Source organism: Patagioenas fasciata, chromosome 4, assembly GCF_037038585.1.
Source record: "Patagioenas fasciata isolate bPatFas1 chromosome 4, bPatFas1.hap1, whole genome shotgun sequence".
Classification (NCBI taxonomy): domain Eukaryota; kingdom Metazoa; phylum Chordata; class Aves; order Columbiformes; family Columbidae; genus Patagioenas; species Patagioenas fasciata.
The window spans coordinates 62,634,537-62,650,695 of NC_092523.1; the positions used below are offsets into that span (position 1 = coordinate 62,634,537).

At 40.9% G+C, this 16,159-nt stretch overlaps 1 protein-coding gene across 3 annotated transcripts in view; it reads left to right on the top strand.

Moving 5' to 3' along the window:
- Positions 1 to 12,005, top strand: part of ELF2 (E74 like ETS transcription factor 2) — a 37,790-nt gene extending 25,785 nt beyond the window's left edge. For 2 of the 3 annotated variants that reach the window (XM_065837150.2, XM_065837151.2), the window contains 6 exons: positions 1,400 to 1,513; positions 2,492 to 2,629; positions 4,749 to 4,832; positions 8,890 to 9,082; positions 9,478 to 9,831; positions 10,295 to 12,005. In XM_065837150.2, the coding sequence (XP_065693222.1) occupies positions 1,400 to 1,513; positions 2,492 to 2,629; positions 4,749 to 4,832; positions 8,890 to 9,082; positions 9,478 to 9,831; positions 10,295 to 10,922 (1,511 nt within the window). In that variant the 3' untranslated portion in view covers positions 10,923 to 12,005. Of the gene's footprint in view, positions 1 to 1,135; positions 1,291 to 1,399; positions 1,514 to 2,491; positions 2,630 to 4,748; positions 4,833 to 8,889; positions 9,083 to 9,477; positions 9,832 to 10,294 lie in introns of those variants that run through there. The other variant, XM_065837153.2, reaches the window with a different exon arrangement.
- Positions 12,006 to 16,159: the final 4,154 nt, after the last annotated feature.

Genomic DNA, 16,159 nt, shown 5'->3' on the forward strand with positions numbered 1-16,159 from the left:
CCCCCTAAATAGCACCCCGGGACAGGGCTGTGGTGGGCAGCTGGGCTGGTTCAGCGAGATGTTTCACACTTCACCTAGAATTTTGCATTTGTGCATCTTCCAGATTTTGTTCTCTTCCAGCTTCTGGTTTATGCGTTCAGCTTACTGGCTAGTAGGTTTTTCAAGCTTTTATTCCTTGTGTTTAAAGTGCAATGTGCTGGGAGGTTTTCACCCCCCACGTGTGCCCGCATGAATCTGTTTGTATCCGGTGCTCTCTGAAGTCAGAAGCAGCACTAGCAGGTTTTTTCCCTAAACAAACGTCAAGTTGTTTCTTAGCCATTTTTGGTGACAGAGATAGGCGTCTTGAAGTTCTCATAGAGAACGATTACCGGATCCTCTTCAGTTCTCTGGCGCTGGAGATAGGTGACCCTGCTGACGCTAAAGATAGCTGTGCGGGGCGGGAGGTTCAGCCCCGAGCAGATGGCCTTACATGGGAAGAGCAGCCGGAGAGCCCCGGCCCACCTCTGCTGGGACAGCGGGCATGGGGGCAACAGGTGCTGCTGCAGCCGCTGCTTCAAAAACCTTCACAGGGCTGAGGAGAATACAGTTGGCCTTGAATAAGGATTATGGTTTCAATTAATAAGTTTTTTTTGCTTTTTTTTTTTCTGGTTTTTTTTTTTTCTTTTTTTCAGTGTTACTGCTGTGTGCAAGTTGCTATGATCTGCACTGTATCAAAATTTAGATTTGCTCTGTTGAAGATACTCTAAATTATTTTTGATTAATTACTTAGTTTTCATAAACTTTCAGAACTTGAAAAAATGTTACCTTCTTCTGTTAGCTATTGCTTATAAAAAAACCCACTGTATACTGTTTATTGTGCTTTGTGTTTTGCTTTTTAACAACCGAGCCTGCTAAATCCAAGTCAGAGGTATTTTTAATGTCAGAAAATGAAATTATGTATCTGTTTTGCAAAATAATAATGTATTTCTATATAGATACATACTTATCCAAATAGACTGAAAATCAGAAGAGAGGTGACCATTAGATTTTAATGGGATAATAGTTGGAGATGGTACTACTTTCCTCCTCTGCTGTGTTAGTTTGTAACCATCCTCATTACAGTCTGGTCTGGTCTGTTTGACTTGCAGGCAGAAGACAAATCCCGGAAGTCTGCTTCTGTTAGCTCTTGAACATCTCATAGGAATGAGGACCTTGGTTGTGAAGCAGAAAGCTAATCTGAAAAGCAACAGTGTTGGTTCTGCTTGCCTTGTGTCTTCCCTAAACGTTTCTGTTGACAGGAAGGTATAAAAGGTGTGAAGACCGTGTTGGGATCTTTGTGTTGAGTAGTGCAGTTGTACAGCGATACAATGTGGACTTTTATAAGTAATCTTGTCTCATTAATTTTTTTTCTGTCCTACAGTGGAAGCATCGGTTCATGGAAGTAATGTACACTGCACAGATAAGACAATTGAAGCTGCAGAGGCCTTGCTTCATATGGAGTCTCCTACCTGCCTGAGAGATGCGAGGAGTCCTGGTATGTCAGTTACACTTTCTGCTCTGTGAGCTGTTTCTTCTTCTGCTAATTAGTAAAACAAGCAAATTGGGAAACCTGCTTCTGTGGAGAGCTGTATGCTGTTTAAAATGTTTGTTTATTTCAAAAATACTGATCTGTTGGAGTTTTTTACAGATTTCTCCATGCTGTAACAAGCATATTTAGAGATTAAATAATTTATATGAGAGTGGTTTTGGGTAGAGGTCCTTGAATAGCTACACATTTAAAATGGACTTCTCCATCTGAACATCAGGAAACACTTTTTCACTGGGAAGGTGACTTAGCACAGGCACAGGTTGCCCAGAGAGGCTGTGGAGTTTCCTTCCTTGGAGATATTCAAAAGCCACCTGGACATGGTGCTGGGCAGCTGGCTCTAGGTGGCCCCACTTAAGCAGGGGCTTGAGCTAGGCGACCTCCAGAGGTCATTTCTCAACCATTCTGTGGTTCTGTGAATTTGACATTTTAAATTGCTAAAATAGGAGAGCTATTTTAAGGGAAAACTAGTTTTACCTATCTATTTTAGAAAGAATATCTGAATACACTGTGTTGCGAAGTGTTATCAGTTAAAAAAATAAAACCAAAACTTGATGCGTACTTGATGTTCCTTCTGAAGTTACTTAAAGCATGTTGGATGAAATAATGGTTGAACTGAAACACGAAAGCTACAAAATAGGAAATGGAGATAGGAATAAGGGTCAAAGAGCAAGTTCTTTATTTGTTTCATTCAAAGTTGAATTTAGTCCTAAAGAATATGGGTGTGATATACTTGTCTTATGCCTAGCAATACTGACAAACAAGCATGTTTTTTGGGGATTGGACTGATTTTCTAGATGGTAGATTGTTGGAAAAGAATCTTGGTATAGTATTGTGTATGCTTTAACATAATTTCATGTAAGTTACACTACAATAATGAGGCAGAAACTTAATCAGATACTCTTTTTTTTTTTTTCCTTCCCTCAGAATTTATCCACGCGGCCATGAGACCTGACGTGATCACAGAAACTGTGGTGGAGGTGTCAACAGAGGAATCTGAACCAATGGATGCATCTCCCATTCCAGCTTCCCCTGATATCCATGAACCAATGAAAAAGAAAAAAGGTATAGATGGCTCTTCACAGCAGCAATCTCAGACTTTGTGATGTGCAGTGCTGCAATGGTGAGGTTGATACTGGGGGAGACAGGTTAGATGGTCTTATTTCTCTGCTCATATAATCAGACTGATTGCAATCTGAAGTGTGAGTTCTTAGAAAACGAATGTGCAACAAGAAAAAAAATAGCAAGAGAATGGGCTTTTCCAAGCCATAAAGGAAAAACATGTCTTTGTCATGTTTTTAAAGCATTGTTTGCAGAGTGGAGGAAGGGTAGAAAAGAATTCAGAGGACTTGCGTAGGTAACCGTTGGTGTCTGAAATACAGATACATTTGGAGAGCAGGTAGACTCAGGGATCTTCCAGTGAAACAGCAGGTTAAATACTAGCTTACAAAACCATAAATCAGTTTACAAAATCAGTATAAGATCTTTCTTGCCCCTCAGTTCAAGAAGTCCAGGGAACTGCTGGAGAGAGTCCAGCGCAGGGCAATGAAGATGATGAAGGGAGTGGAGCATCTCCCTTATGAGGAAAGGCTGAGGGAGCTGGGTCTCTTTAGCTTGGAGAAGAGGAGGCTGAGGGGTGACCTCATTAATGTTTACAGATATAAAGGGTGAGAGTCACGAGGATGGAGCCAGGCTCTTCTCGGTGACAACCAACGGTAGGACAAGGGGTAATGGGTTCAAACTGGAACACAAAAGGTTCCACTTAAATTTGAGAAGAAACTTCTTCTCAGTGAGGGTGACAGAGCACTGGAACAGGCTGCCCAGGGAGGTTGTGGAGTCTCCTACTCTGGAGATGTTCAAAACCCACTTAGATGCCTTCTGGTGTAACCTCACCTAGGTGTTCCTGCTCTGGCAGGGGGATTGGACTGGATGATCTTTTGAGGTCCCTTCTAATCCCTAACATTCTGTGATTCTGTGAAAAGTGTCATGTGTGGTTGGCATGTCTCAGAGAAGAAACTTCAGAACAGTGTTTGAGTTCTAAGCATTCAGCTACCAAACGAGAGGTTGACACCTGGTGAGGTTTCTCTCTGGTCTGGCCGTTTTCTTACAGGCACCAATGCAATTCACAAGCCTATAGGAATATTGTTTTATTAGAGCTTCCAGATGCGCTAAGATGGAATATTTACTTATAATGTAGAGGGGAAAAAAATGCAATGTAGTGATAAAGTGATACAAATCTGAAATCTGTGAGGTTTAGATTTAATAAAAACACGTGCACAAAACAGATAACTGTTACTCCACTGTAAATTACATAAGAAAGCTATGATTAAAGCTTTTCCACAGCTGTAGCCGTACACTGGATTTAAACTATTTCTTTGTATTTCACTGTCTGAATGCTCATTACTGGGTACATTATGTTCTAGAACTGTGCTCAGGAAGTTCTGAAATTTTATGAAGGTTATTTTGTAAATATTTCTTTCCTACTACAGAGTCCAAATCCCTGCACTTAAGTGTGTAAGATCATTCACCTGTAGTTAAGGAGCATTAACTTTTGTCTTCATAATTAATGCCTGTTGTAATTCAGCCTTTGATGAAGAACATTGTTCATAAGCCAAAACTAACGCTCTTTTGCCCGAGGAAGGAGAGTTAATCATTGCTGCTTGCCTTTCACTGGAGGCAGAAGCACGGACTGTTTACAACCCGCTGCCTCTGGGGTATGATCGTCTGCCCTGCCTGGGCCTGTTCACCTTGAGTAAAAAGGTCACCCAAGTGTAAAAGCACAGAGAAGCCGCAGGTCTTGCTGGGAGAGGATTTCCCTGGCACGGGAGGGAAACTGGCAGCTCTAAGCCGGCTGCCTGCTGAGGAGTCTCCTCCTAATTCACCTGTTTTCTGAGTAAAACAAGACACTGTACTAAAAGAAAGCAGATACGGTGCTTACCTTACCTGCCATTAACTCGTTTGAAGTTGAGTTAAAACTGCCTATGAAATAAGCAAGCAAAGGATTAATTAAACTGGATGTGCAGTAGTATTAATCTTAAGAATTTAAATATATCCATGCTTGTAGCAAGGAAATGGCAGGAGAGAAAAAAAATGCATGAACTGCTTCTTTTGGCAAAGCTAAACTATAAAATACTTCTATTCTCCATAGGATTAATGCTTTTTTTCCCCTGTGTTTTGTGTGCAGCTGGCCGTAAACCCAAGACCCAACAATCTATATCTGAGGGGTCTCCAGACCTAGGTATAAAGAAGAAACCTAGAGAAGGCAAAGGTACATTTTTCCATTTATCGAGTCATTAAAATTACGCCATATGTATGTATTGTATCTGTCACAGGAAAAATACAGACCTTGAAAAGTTTGGTGGATTAGTTTGTACTGACTTCGTTAGAGTTTTAATTTTATTCAGTGTCTTGAATTTGTACAAAATCTAGCATAACGATGTGTGGAACTGCTCTGGAAGCGTCCTGTAATATGCTCTGCAGTTAATAGGCTTTCTGATTTTTTATTTCCTTTGTGTTTATTGACTAATGCTGTCTTTTGTCATGTGTGTTAACTTATTGCTAGACACGTAATTTGTTAAGCTACTGCTGAAAGGCTTGTTCTCAAGTAGAAGGATCTTATGGGCATTTGTAACGGTGGTGGTTGAAAATATGTTTTCTTAATTGATTTACAAACTTCAGGCGGAATATGTTGCTTGACTAATAGATTCACTTTGGCCTAAGGGGAAAAACAAACGAAGATGTGTTTCTGTACTGACTGAGGGATTTTGTGCGGGAGAGTCATAATTTCCTGATGTTTCTCCTGCTGAATAGTGGGTCCTTTCTTGGTCTCCAAGGCCCTGCTCTTCACCCAGCTGGGAGACAGACCAGGGTGTTTGCTCACAGGTTACCTTGGAGTTGGCGTACAGTGTGTCAGCTCTTCCCCTGGTTACGGGTGAAAAATGTGGATCTATTCCGCAGTTACCGCACCGAAAGTTGTTTGTAGAGGTTGCTATGGCTGGCAGAAACAAAGTGTGGTGGCTTGCAGCAGCAGCACTCTTGCTGGAGGGGTGGGCAGGGGGCAGCTCCCCTGTTACTCTGAGATTTGTTTGAAAGCAGGTTCTCTGCTGTTTGTATAATTCCTTATCTGGGTACAGCTCCTGAGTCGTCACATTGGTCAGTAGACCCAGGAGGAACGGTGCTGATGTCACGCAAATGTTAGCCCATGAAGACCAGAGCAAACAGTAATTAAACTCTGCATTGGCCACTGACATCTTCGGATTCGAGTGTAGCAGTGAACCTCAGTGAAGATCAGACCTTTGCATTAAAAAGTACATATTTTTTTTTTTTTAGTGTATTCTTAAAGCCCACTTAGCTTGCTTTCTAATTCTGATTTCACTATTACAGCTTTCCATTACCTGAATAGTACTTGTGAAGTGTCCCAGTTCCTAGTTGGCTGCACAAATAGCTTTGAGAAAGGAGGCCTGTGTTTTCTGTCTCTTCTAGTTTTTGTCTGTACTGGTGATTTAACTCTATAGCTCTTTGTTTTATAAAGTGGGAGTTGGTACTGCTTTATTTTTGTTTTTTTAATTTCTGTGGGCCCTGTCTCCTTGTATCTGTTGTTCTCATAAGGTATGTCATCCCATATTTTACACTATAACTGGCATTACAATTTATGTGTTCTTTTGTAGGCTAGCTTGATGTTCTACAAAATACTTTGTTACTGTATTTATTTTTAAAATTTATTTTTAAGTAGTATTTGCAAATATAGGCTATTTTACATGCAGCATGTTTTTGCAAAACCAGGAATTATTCCTAGAGCTCAGCAGAGTTAAGTGACGGAGGAGGAGGAGGACAGCTAGTTGTGCACATTTGGAGAGGGGATCGCTTGTTGGCCATGTAGGTACTTTGTCCTGTGTGCATTCCTCATACTTTCTGGTGCAAAATGAAGCAGCTCTAAAGCTGATGTGATTGTTCCCTTCAGTTTATTATACAGGAGGAACTCAGGACTTCTTAAGTTTTTTCTTGAAGTGAGAGAGTGTATTTTTGTCCTCACATAGTAGATTGGCAGTTTAGGCATGGTTTCCCTTTCTATATTTTGTTATTCATTTGCATAAATAAGCCTTTTAAAGTGTAGGGAGCAAAACTGGCTTCGAGCTTCTCCACATAGATGCTGGTACCAATGCAATAGTTCCTTGATAGACACAATGCCTTGTATAGTTCACATACTTCGTGGCCATTAGTCCTGCTAGCTGGAGATGACAGCTAACGTTCTGAAGCAGCTGGCAGCTGGAATAATCAGCTAGCCACGAATATTTCTTTCATTGCGCAAAGCCTACTCTGCGTTGAAGTTAAGATTGGTAATAATCGTGTCTAGCTCAGTTGTTGTGAGACCTTCCAGAGGTGGAGGTGAGAGCTGTCTGCTATTAAATAAGGCTTCTCTCTTCCGAGCAAGGTGCGATATGTATTTGTCTCCTAGGCTGGACTTCAGAATGCTTAGGAGTGGCAAGAATGTAAACCTGTTCAGATATGTTTTACCACCATGTCTTTCTCTTCCTCTTCTTCAGGATTCTGTAGGCTTGGATTAGTTTTATTAGGAAAGTCTGGTTCTAAGGAGAAAGGGTTTACAAGATGGTTCAAACTGGTATTAAACATTTCTAAAATAAGGTTTTTGTGTTAAATGCATAACAGCTATTATTGACACAGCAGCCTACCTGAAGTATCACCAGGTATTACTGGCACTAGATGGCTTCTGAGTGGTATAGGTATTGCATAGTCCTCCTGTGGAAAAAAAGTTCTTGTTTAAGTCAATATAGAGTATTAGGGAAAAGAAAAAAACGCTGAGGCTGCAGCACTGTTCCTGCAGAAAAATCAGGCACTTTCAGGAATGATTTCTCTTGAAGTTCCTGTTTACTTCCTAATACTGAAGCCCATTCTTATTTTTTCAAATAATCCATTGCAAACCCATAGCATTCGATGGTGGACCCAGAAATTCTATTTCTGAGGAGCTAAGAGGCAAAAAAAAAAAAAAGGATTAATTCCCTAAAATCTAGGAACATTTCAGGATTCCTGAGTTCTCTCGTTGATTCTTTGCTTGTATAGATCCTATTCAAATGTCTCGGAAGTCTAGCGAAAGCTGGATTTTGGTAGGTCTTGAGTCAATTATTGGAGCATGTGGTAAAATACGTTTATTCTCCATCCACGAAGTGGTCTTCCAGAAGATGAAACAATATTTCTTTTTAGCCTTTGAGGTTTTTCAAAGATAGCTAAATTCTTGGAATCTGCAACAGTCAGCGGGGCATAACAAGTACTATGCTGGGCTACTAAATCTCAGGAATTAAATGATCTCTTCCCCAAAAAAATTATTATATTTTTACTTGGCTCATGACACCCCTGTAAGCATGATCAAGTGAAAAATTAGGATTAATGTTCTGAGGTTGTTATTCTTGTAGCTCGTAGTTCTTCCTTCTCAGATAACATGAGGAGTCTTTTTCAATTGTACAAATTGGAACGCGATCTGTTTTTTATTTTACACTGCTCCTCCCCTTTCCCTAGATGGACAGGGTACATTCGGAGTGCAGACAACCGCCATATTATGTTTTATGCCATCCTGATAGTCACCATCACAAACCCCATCTTGAGGCTTCTCCAGTGGAAACAGGGCACTTCTTGAGTAGACGAGAAGTACCTTAAATTCTTCTCTTGTAGGCTGACTTTGTTCTGTATGCCCCTCATTACAGAAGGGTGCATGGGATTTCTGCCACATGAAGACTTGTAGCAAGAATTTGGGCTGGCTTCACACCTAGAAGGACATTGGTCACTCTGCAGCATATATTTGGGAACATATAACATGGGGCTGTCACTGATCTGTGTGAGTGCTCCAGATCCTGGACAGGAGATTATGTTACAAACTTACCACAGTTGAGACAGTTTGTTATTTAAAAATTACATATTTATATCCTCCTGTCTGTCAGCATAATAAAATGCACAGGCATTTCCATACCCTGTTTAAGCAAATATGAGAAAAAAATACTGAGCTCTTGTCCTGTCTCTGCTGAACAGATGTAGGTTGTAGTGACTTGGAATGCCCTCCCACACTTTTTTCCAAGAACTGAGAATGGGCACTGGATTGAAGAAGCTCCTGTGTGATGGAGCAGGTCACTTGGATTAGTTCTTTTCAGAATGTAAACATCTAAGGAAGTTTTACTAAACAGAATGAATGAATATGTGCAGATTACATACCATCTGATGTGTAACATTTGCAAGTCATTCAGAGTTAACTATGTGTGGAGAACTTTCTGTTATCTTTAAAAGTGGATTTCTAATATTTAACTTCTTTCTGATTATAGGAAATACAACATACTTATGGGAGTTTCTTCTGGACCTTCTCCAGGACAAAAATACTTGTCCTCGATATATTAAATGGACTCAGCGAGAGAAGGGAATCTTTAAACTTGTGGACTCAAAAGCTGTCTCCAAACTATGGGGAAAGCACAAAAACAAACCTGATATGAACTATGAGACTATGGGAAGAGCTCTGAGGTAAAAATTCTTATATCCTTAAATTATCTACTATAATTTTATATCTCATTCTTAATGTTACCTATAGCAATAGAACAGTTCTGAAATTTTAAAAGCTTTGCCCTCTTGCTGACTTTTCTGTTTAAAAAGCATCAGAGGCTTACAGTTCCTGTTGCTTTTTCTGTTAACAGTTAATTTGCAATTTAGTTCCTGAAGTACGTGTTTAAAAGGTTGGATTTTTTTTTCAACTAGATCCTTCAGATATATTTCCAGTATGCTCTGCCAGCTTCTTTCTGTACCTTCTCACATTGTAGATTTTACTGTGGTTACTTGGGATTTTCTTGTTAGCCTAGAATGGGGTTTTATTTAAAATCTCTTCCTGTGTTGGTTACTACCTAATTGTATTTTTCTTGCAGATATTACTATCAAAGAGGAATCCTTGCAAAAGTTGAGGGACAGAGGCTTGTATATCAGTTTAAGGAGATGCCAAAAAATATAGTTGTCATAGATGATGACAAAAGTGAGTCCTGCAATGAAGATTTGTCAATGCCTACAGATGAAAAGTCATTGGAAAGAGTGTCTTTATCTGCAGAAAACCTTTTAAAAGCAGCAACCTCTGCACGCGGAGGAAAAAATTCCTCACAGTTAAGCTGTACCAGAACAGAAAAAGCAGTCACCAGAGTTGTGAATATTGCCTCACCAGTGCATGATACGTCGTCTTCTCGTCCCTCAACTACCACTACTACTGTCCCAGCAACGACAGCTCCCAGGTTTGTAGTAACGTGGCTTGGGCTGGTTGTTTGCTAATGACAAGGAAGTTTTTAGTTAGGAAGCTGTCTTCTAGTTTTTTGCTTTATGTTTTATATGTTGGAAATAGTTTCTGATTTGCAAGCAGTGGTGTAACAATAGAATACTATGGAAGTCTAGTTTGTGAGTTCAGAGCCAACTGTCAATGTGCTCACCCTCGAACGTATTTTACAATTATGTAGAGAGAGGGAGAGGGGAAAAAAGATACAAGAATACTCCTGAATTTCCGTTGTCCTGTTGCTAGATGTGCAGAAGGTTTGTGTGGTGGTTTGTTGTTGCAGGTTTTCTTTTTCGTTTGTTTGCATTTTGTTTTGTTTTAAGAACCGGTTAGAAATCTGTGAACCCTAGGTTTGTCTATCCCTCTTTTCATCTCTAACAGTGCCCTGTGTTTTGGCTTAAACATGCACATCTGTCTTCATTTTGCAGGACTGTACGTGTGGCAATGCAAGTGCCTGTTGTAATGACCTCTCTGGGACAAAAAATCTCAACCGTGGCAGTGCAGTCAGTAAATGCAGGGTCACCGTTAATAACCAACACAAGCCCGACAACAGCAACAACTCCGAAGGTAGTAATCCAGACAATCCCTACTGTGATGCCAACCTCTGCTGAAAACGGAGACAAAATCACAATGCAGCCTGCCAAAATCATTACCATCCCTGCCACGCAGCTCACGCAGTGTCAGCTGCAAACAAAACCGGGCCTGACTGGGTCAGGAAGTATTAACATCGTGGGAACCCCGCTGGCTGTGAGAGCGCTAACCCCGGTGTCCATAGCTCATGGGACACCAGTAATGAGACTATCGATGCCTGCTCAGCAGGCATCAGGTCAGACTTCTCCCAGGGTAATTAGTGCGGTTATAAAAACTCCAGAAGTTAAATCAGACACAGCGGCTTTAAAACAGGAACGCGAGGTGAAAACGCTGCAGCTGGTAAAAGAAGAGAAGCCAGCAGATGGAAGCAAGACTGTGACCCACGTAGTGGTAGTTAGCACACCTTCAGCTATTGCCCTTCCTGTAACAATGAAAACAGAAGGAATCATAACGTGTGAGAAATGAAGCATAGGTTGCTTCCAGCACGGACTTCTAGACTGTTACGGTTTTGAATATACTGACATAATTGGGGGAGGGAAGTGGATGCGATCACCAAGTCGAAAAGGAGAGTTTTGAAATGTTAATAAACATGGATATGTTGAAGACTTACTGGAAAAAAAATTATTTTCCCGTGTTTCAGTGGGAATTGAACCACATTGATATGCTGACAAAAACTGCCTCTTCCAGTTGTGAAACAGCTGAACCTACGGAGAAGGAAAGACAGAGGGACTGAAAAGGGACCAAACAGTTCACTACGTTACCGACTTACACTAAGACCTGGAACACTAAAGGAGAGTTCTGTGAGAGGTTTGCCTTGGTTTTTAGGTTTCAGGGGGAGAGGAAAGTCTCATTGTTACAAATGTTAAATTTGATGCATTTTATATGCCTACCAGCAATTACTACTGTGTGCCCACAGTACTCAACTGGTGCTATGTGAAAAACTCTGCTACTAGGTATTGTAGAATGTGAAATAAAGGAGAAGATTAAAGAGCTTCTAAAAGAAGACAGAGACATAGAGGGATTTTTGTATTATACAGCTTAAGCAGATGCAAAATGAAAGCCTTAGACTGATTTTCAGTTATCTTTCTTGAAATAAGCTAATGGCTTGTTTGTGTAAAGCTTTTTTATTAAAACAAATTTTTTAAAAATCTTGTACCTAGCACAGTATTGTTATAGAATTACATGTAACATATTTTGTATGGTAGTTAAAAGTCTGTCTAAATTTCTTAATTGTGGACAAAACAGCAGCAGGCTTTCTGCCTTCTGCCATACCATGCCTGTGTCTCTCACTTAGCCTTGACATCCATGCGTACATTTCAGTTTCAGCTCTACTCTGCCACTTGAAAGGTCACACCCAGCATGAGCTTTTGTCAGGTAGTTCTAAACCTGTAAATTTTTTTTAGTTGGAAGTTAAGAGGGAAGTACCAGTGTTCAGAATGAACTATAATAGTTTGTATATTCAACATTTGAAGTATATTCTATTTTGTTGTACTCTTGTTTCAAAGTGTATTCAAGTAGGTTTTACTGAAATATAGAAACTAAATTTAATGGTGTTTGGTCTGCTTTTTATTTTTTTTCGTTTCAACCTATTAACCTTTCTTTCTGCTTATTTGAAATCTTCCAGGCATTCAGCCTAAGATAGCTGATATAATGTGGAAGTTTGGGACTCCTCACTACTCCAGCACTCCGAACGGCTGAGCAACTCTCCCGCACAGTACACTGAAATAGTTTTTCATTGAAGTATCTGAGAAGCTTGCGGTAGTTGGTGAGCTGTAACTTCTGACGGGGGTCTAGTTCTCAGGTGCTTTTTCAGGACGGTGAGCGTACGCAGTGTTCCTGTGTTGCGGCTAATCACACTAGTGCTGGTGGAATAACCTCCGTAGCTTTAGAAGTTACTGCCCTCCAGCCCGCAGGTGATAACTTTGTGTGCGCTCCCAGCTGTTTTAATGCAAAGAAGACAGGGTTCACTTAAGTGATTCTGAGAATCAATAACTTCTAGAGCTCTGTGAAGTACCTGACTATTCCTCCAACTACACCTTTGTTTCCTAGGGCTGCGTTGCAAAGGAAAGGTAGAAATGAGCAGAGCTGGCTACTCAAGTGTGCTGATCTCTCTGTCGGTTTCATAGAGGCAAGTAGAAAGTGCTGGTAGGTAGAAACTGTGAAAAAAGAAATACCAAGTTACACTGCTTGTACTTTTGATGTTGTTGCTAGTGACATTTCAAACTGTTAATATTTTGGCTTCAGCCACAAATACATGACTTTAGGTAGATGTTCGGGTTTTTTTCCGAATGAAGTATCTAAATAGGTTTTCCATTTATAATTGCACTTAATTACAGGTATCATGATACATTACTACCGGGTGAAGCTTAGGTGACAACTAGACAGTACGTGAATTACTCCATAGCTGCAGTCGACGTGCAAGAGTTTGGCTTAAAATAGGTGCAGAGTAGCTCACCCTGTTTCCATGGGGGCCACATTGTCAAGAAGAGAGAAAAGTAATAGTGTATTTAAAGCCACGTTTTTAAGTATTTTCTGTAAGAAATCCTTCTCTAAATGGCTGTTATTTGATTGTACATGAAAGAGAGATGCTGTTTCTCAGAAATGTGTATCACCAGAGTATTTCTAGTTAAGACCTTTCCAACACCTAATTTAGATACACTGGAAGTCAGATGGGGACAGACTATCTTCCTGGAAATAGAAAAGGATCTTTAGCTGATGTCCTCCTCCTTCTCTTAAGTTAGAGCCAAGACTTCATCGTGTAATGGCAAAAATGGAAGGAATGAAGGCGCGCATCTCTGCGGCCCACAGCCGTGCTCCAAGACGCTGCTGTCGTCAGTGCTGTGCCTTGCCACCGAACTGGCGATGGCCCTTTGGCTCTCTCCCCATGCTACCCGGCAAGCGGCACACGTGTCCCGGCTGCCAGAGGACACGTTTCAGAAGTTAATTATGTGCTGTGAGAGTCTGAAGGTGCGTGAGGATGCGCTGTGACTGAGATGGAAACCGTACTTAACCTGGCTTCAAACAGTGAAGCCCCATTTTGTTGACCTTTCCAGGTACGCCTTTGTACCTCTCACTTGGTTTCTAAAATTAAGTGTTAGCTGTAAGTACAGACTGGCTTTTTGTCACAGTCAGGGAGTGATTTCAGCCAATCTGCCAAAGCACAGCTCTTCAGCATTGTTTTGTGTACATGGGGTTCCTCTGAGTTGTTCTGAGATGCAACTGTTCTTCAGAAGCGGTGTGTAATCTAGGTAATATGCTACGGTTCTTACAAGAGGCAGCCTCTCCTCTACAGCCGGGTGTCAGAGTGGCAAGATTCCCATCTGTAACTGAAAATACACATAATTCTCTGGGTCTGTGCAAGCTTGCTCTTCAACATGCTGCTTTATGCTGACATAGTTAATTACTGTGTGGGCAAGAAAGAAATGTTTTTACTGGTGGTGTTGGAGGATGTGACCTCAGGATGAGAGAGCTTTGATCAGGTTTGTAACACCTGAAATGGAGAAAGGGACACTAAAACGTTGAAGAAGGTGGTATCTAGCTATACCAGTCCTGTTGAAAAATATGTTATTTTGTCCATGTGTGAAAGTGGCACTGGCTTTTTACATCTGAAGCTCATGGCTTATGTAGAAGAGTTCAGGCTTAAGTCATCCTTGGCAAGTAATAACTTTTCTAGATGTGTGAGTGGAATGGAACTAGTGTGAAGTGAGCACACTTTTATACAGAACGCATTGAGGCATACACAGCCATGGTGTCAAATGATTTTATATATATAAATACAAATGTATCATTTTTATTTTTCAAATAACTACTATTTTAAGCTTTAGGAGGGACAGGGTAATGCTGTATAATCCACAGGAGAAAACCTGATTGTGAATGGCAATGCAGAACAGAGTTCTGAGTCTCAAATTTTCTGGGTTATGACAAGAAAAGTTACAAGGGGAATCCCATCCGGGAGACCACTGGTTTTGTTTCTCTCCCTTGGAGAAAGCCCATCTTGGTTAGCATTGAGGTGAAGGTTTCTGTGCCTTGGCACAACTCAAGCGGTCGGGGTATAGTGTGCTGTGGGGAAGGCTGAGCTCTGGGGATCCTCTGCTAATTGATCGGCTTTGGAGAATTACATCTGAGCTGATGAAGGATCAGTGAGCCAGAGGCAGTCAGGAGGTGATGAGAAAGCGGAGGGGTGCCTGTAGCTTCAGTTCTCACTGACAGGTGCAGCATGGATCTTTGTTTGCACATGAAGATCGTCACAGGCAGAACAAGCTAAATTCAATTTCTGCCTTGTAGAGCCAGTTCAAATAGCAGGTATTAAACTTATTAGGTGAAGAGGATCCAAGTGACAGTATCTACTGACCTAATTGTTCTTTGAGAGAGAGTGTTTTAATAAGCTTGCAGCAGCTTCCTTCTTTCAGCAAATTAAATAAGCAGGTCATTTTTTCCTTCACCTACCTTGAGGGTGAGGGAGAACTGCCACTACTAAAGCTAATGAAGCTTTTATTTAAGATTAGAGCAAAGCATCTGTTGAGACTTTCTTTAGCGTTGGTGCACTTATAAGGCAGGCAGCCACAAGAAGAACTTTGAAGACATTTTTTTGGAAGAGTCACACTGCTACATAAGAAAAAAAACCAACAACTTTCCTTCTTCCTGTGAAAAATATTTATTGTACTGATATTTATAGCAGGCAAAAGCATTTCAGTGCTGCAGGCCTGCCTCTTGCTGAGTTAAACAAAGCAAGAGCAATATTTCTCTCAAGTTTTCCAAAAGAGCCTGGCTGCAAAATTTATAGCTAGTACTGGAATAAAAGGCTGAAGCTGGCTGGGAAGTAACCAGTTAAATTTCCGTGTCTTGTCTACTTTTTATTACAATACAGCAGAAGGGGCTCGCTGTTGTGCTGTAACAGGGATGTGTGATCTCCTGAGTGTGACAATATTAAGCACTGCTGTGTGACAGGGAGAGTCTCCAGCCTTTTCACAGTTATCCCACCCTCCCCTCGCCTTTGAAATTGCCCTTTAAGGACATGAAGCAGTGAACATCTATATGTCTGTGGTGAAATAAGAATCCCAGCGCTTTCCACTTCAGAAAAGCTCCACAGTGATGGCAGTATCGCACAGATTGTGCTGTTTCTCTGCAGTTTGGTTTCTTTTGTAGAAGAGTTAGCATTGAAAGCGAGGGTCTGAGTAAAATGCCGTAAGAATCGTACAGATATCAAATATCATCCCCTGTGAGAGCGACGGTGGGAGTGTTGTAGCTACTATAGTTTGGCTTCTGTTGGTAAACAAAGCGTATCGTAGTCAGCGCTGTGGCTCTGTGCCCTGGGAGTGGTGAAGCAGTGCCACGTGGGTCAACATCCTTGGCTATCCTTAGGAAAACAGAGTTCTTTATGCAAAAATAAAATGGAAGTTGAGGGCCCTTTCATGTTGGTGGTTCTTTTGTTTGGTTTGGGTTTTTCTTAATACAAATCTGAGTATAGTATTGCCCTTGCTCTCAAGTTACATCATCCTACCACAAGTGTAGTTGCTTTCAGAAACTGCCAAAAGGGTCTGAATGGAAACTCCAGCTTTTGGTGTGACTTTCTGTGGTAGATGAGCAAGGAGTTGACTTACTAAAGGTATCATCTTATAGGTCTACATTGTTGCGTTGCTTTTAGAAGTGTTTAGCTACAGATGACCAGATACCTCCATTAACAGGCAATTGCATTATTTCTC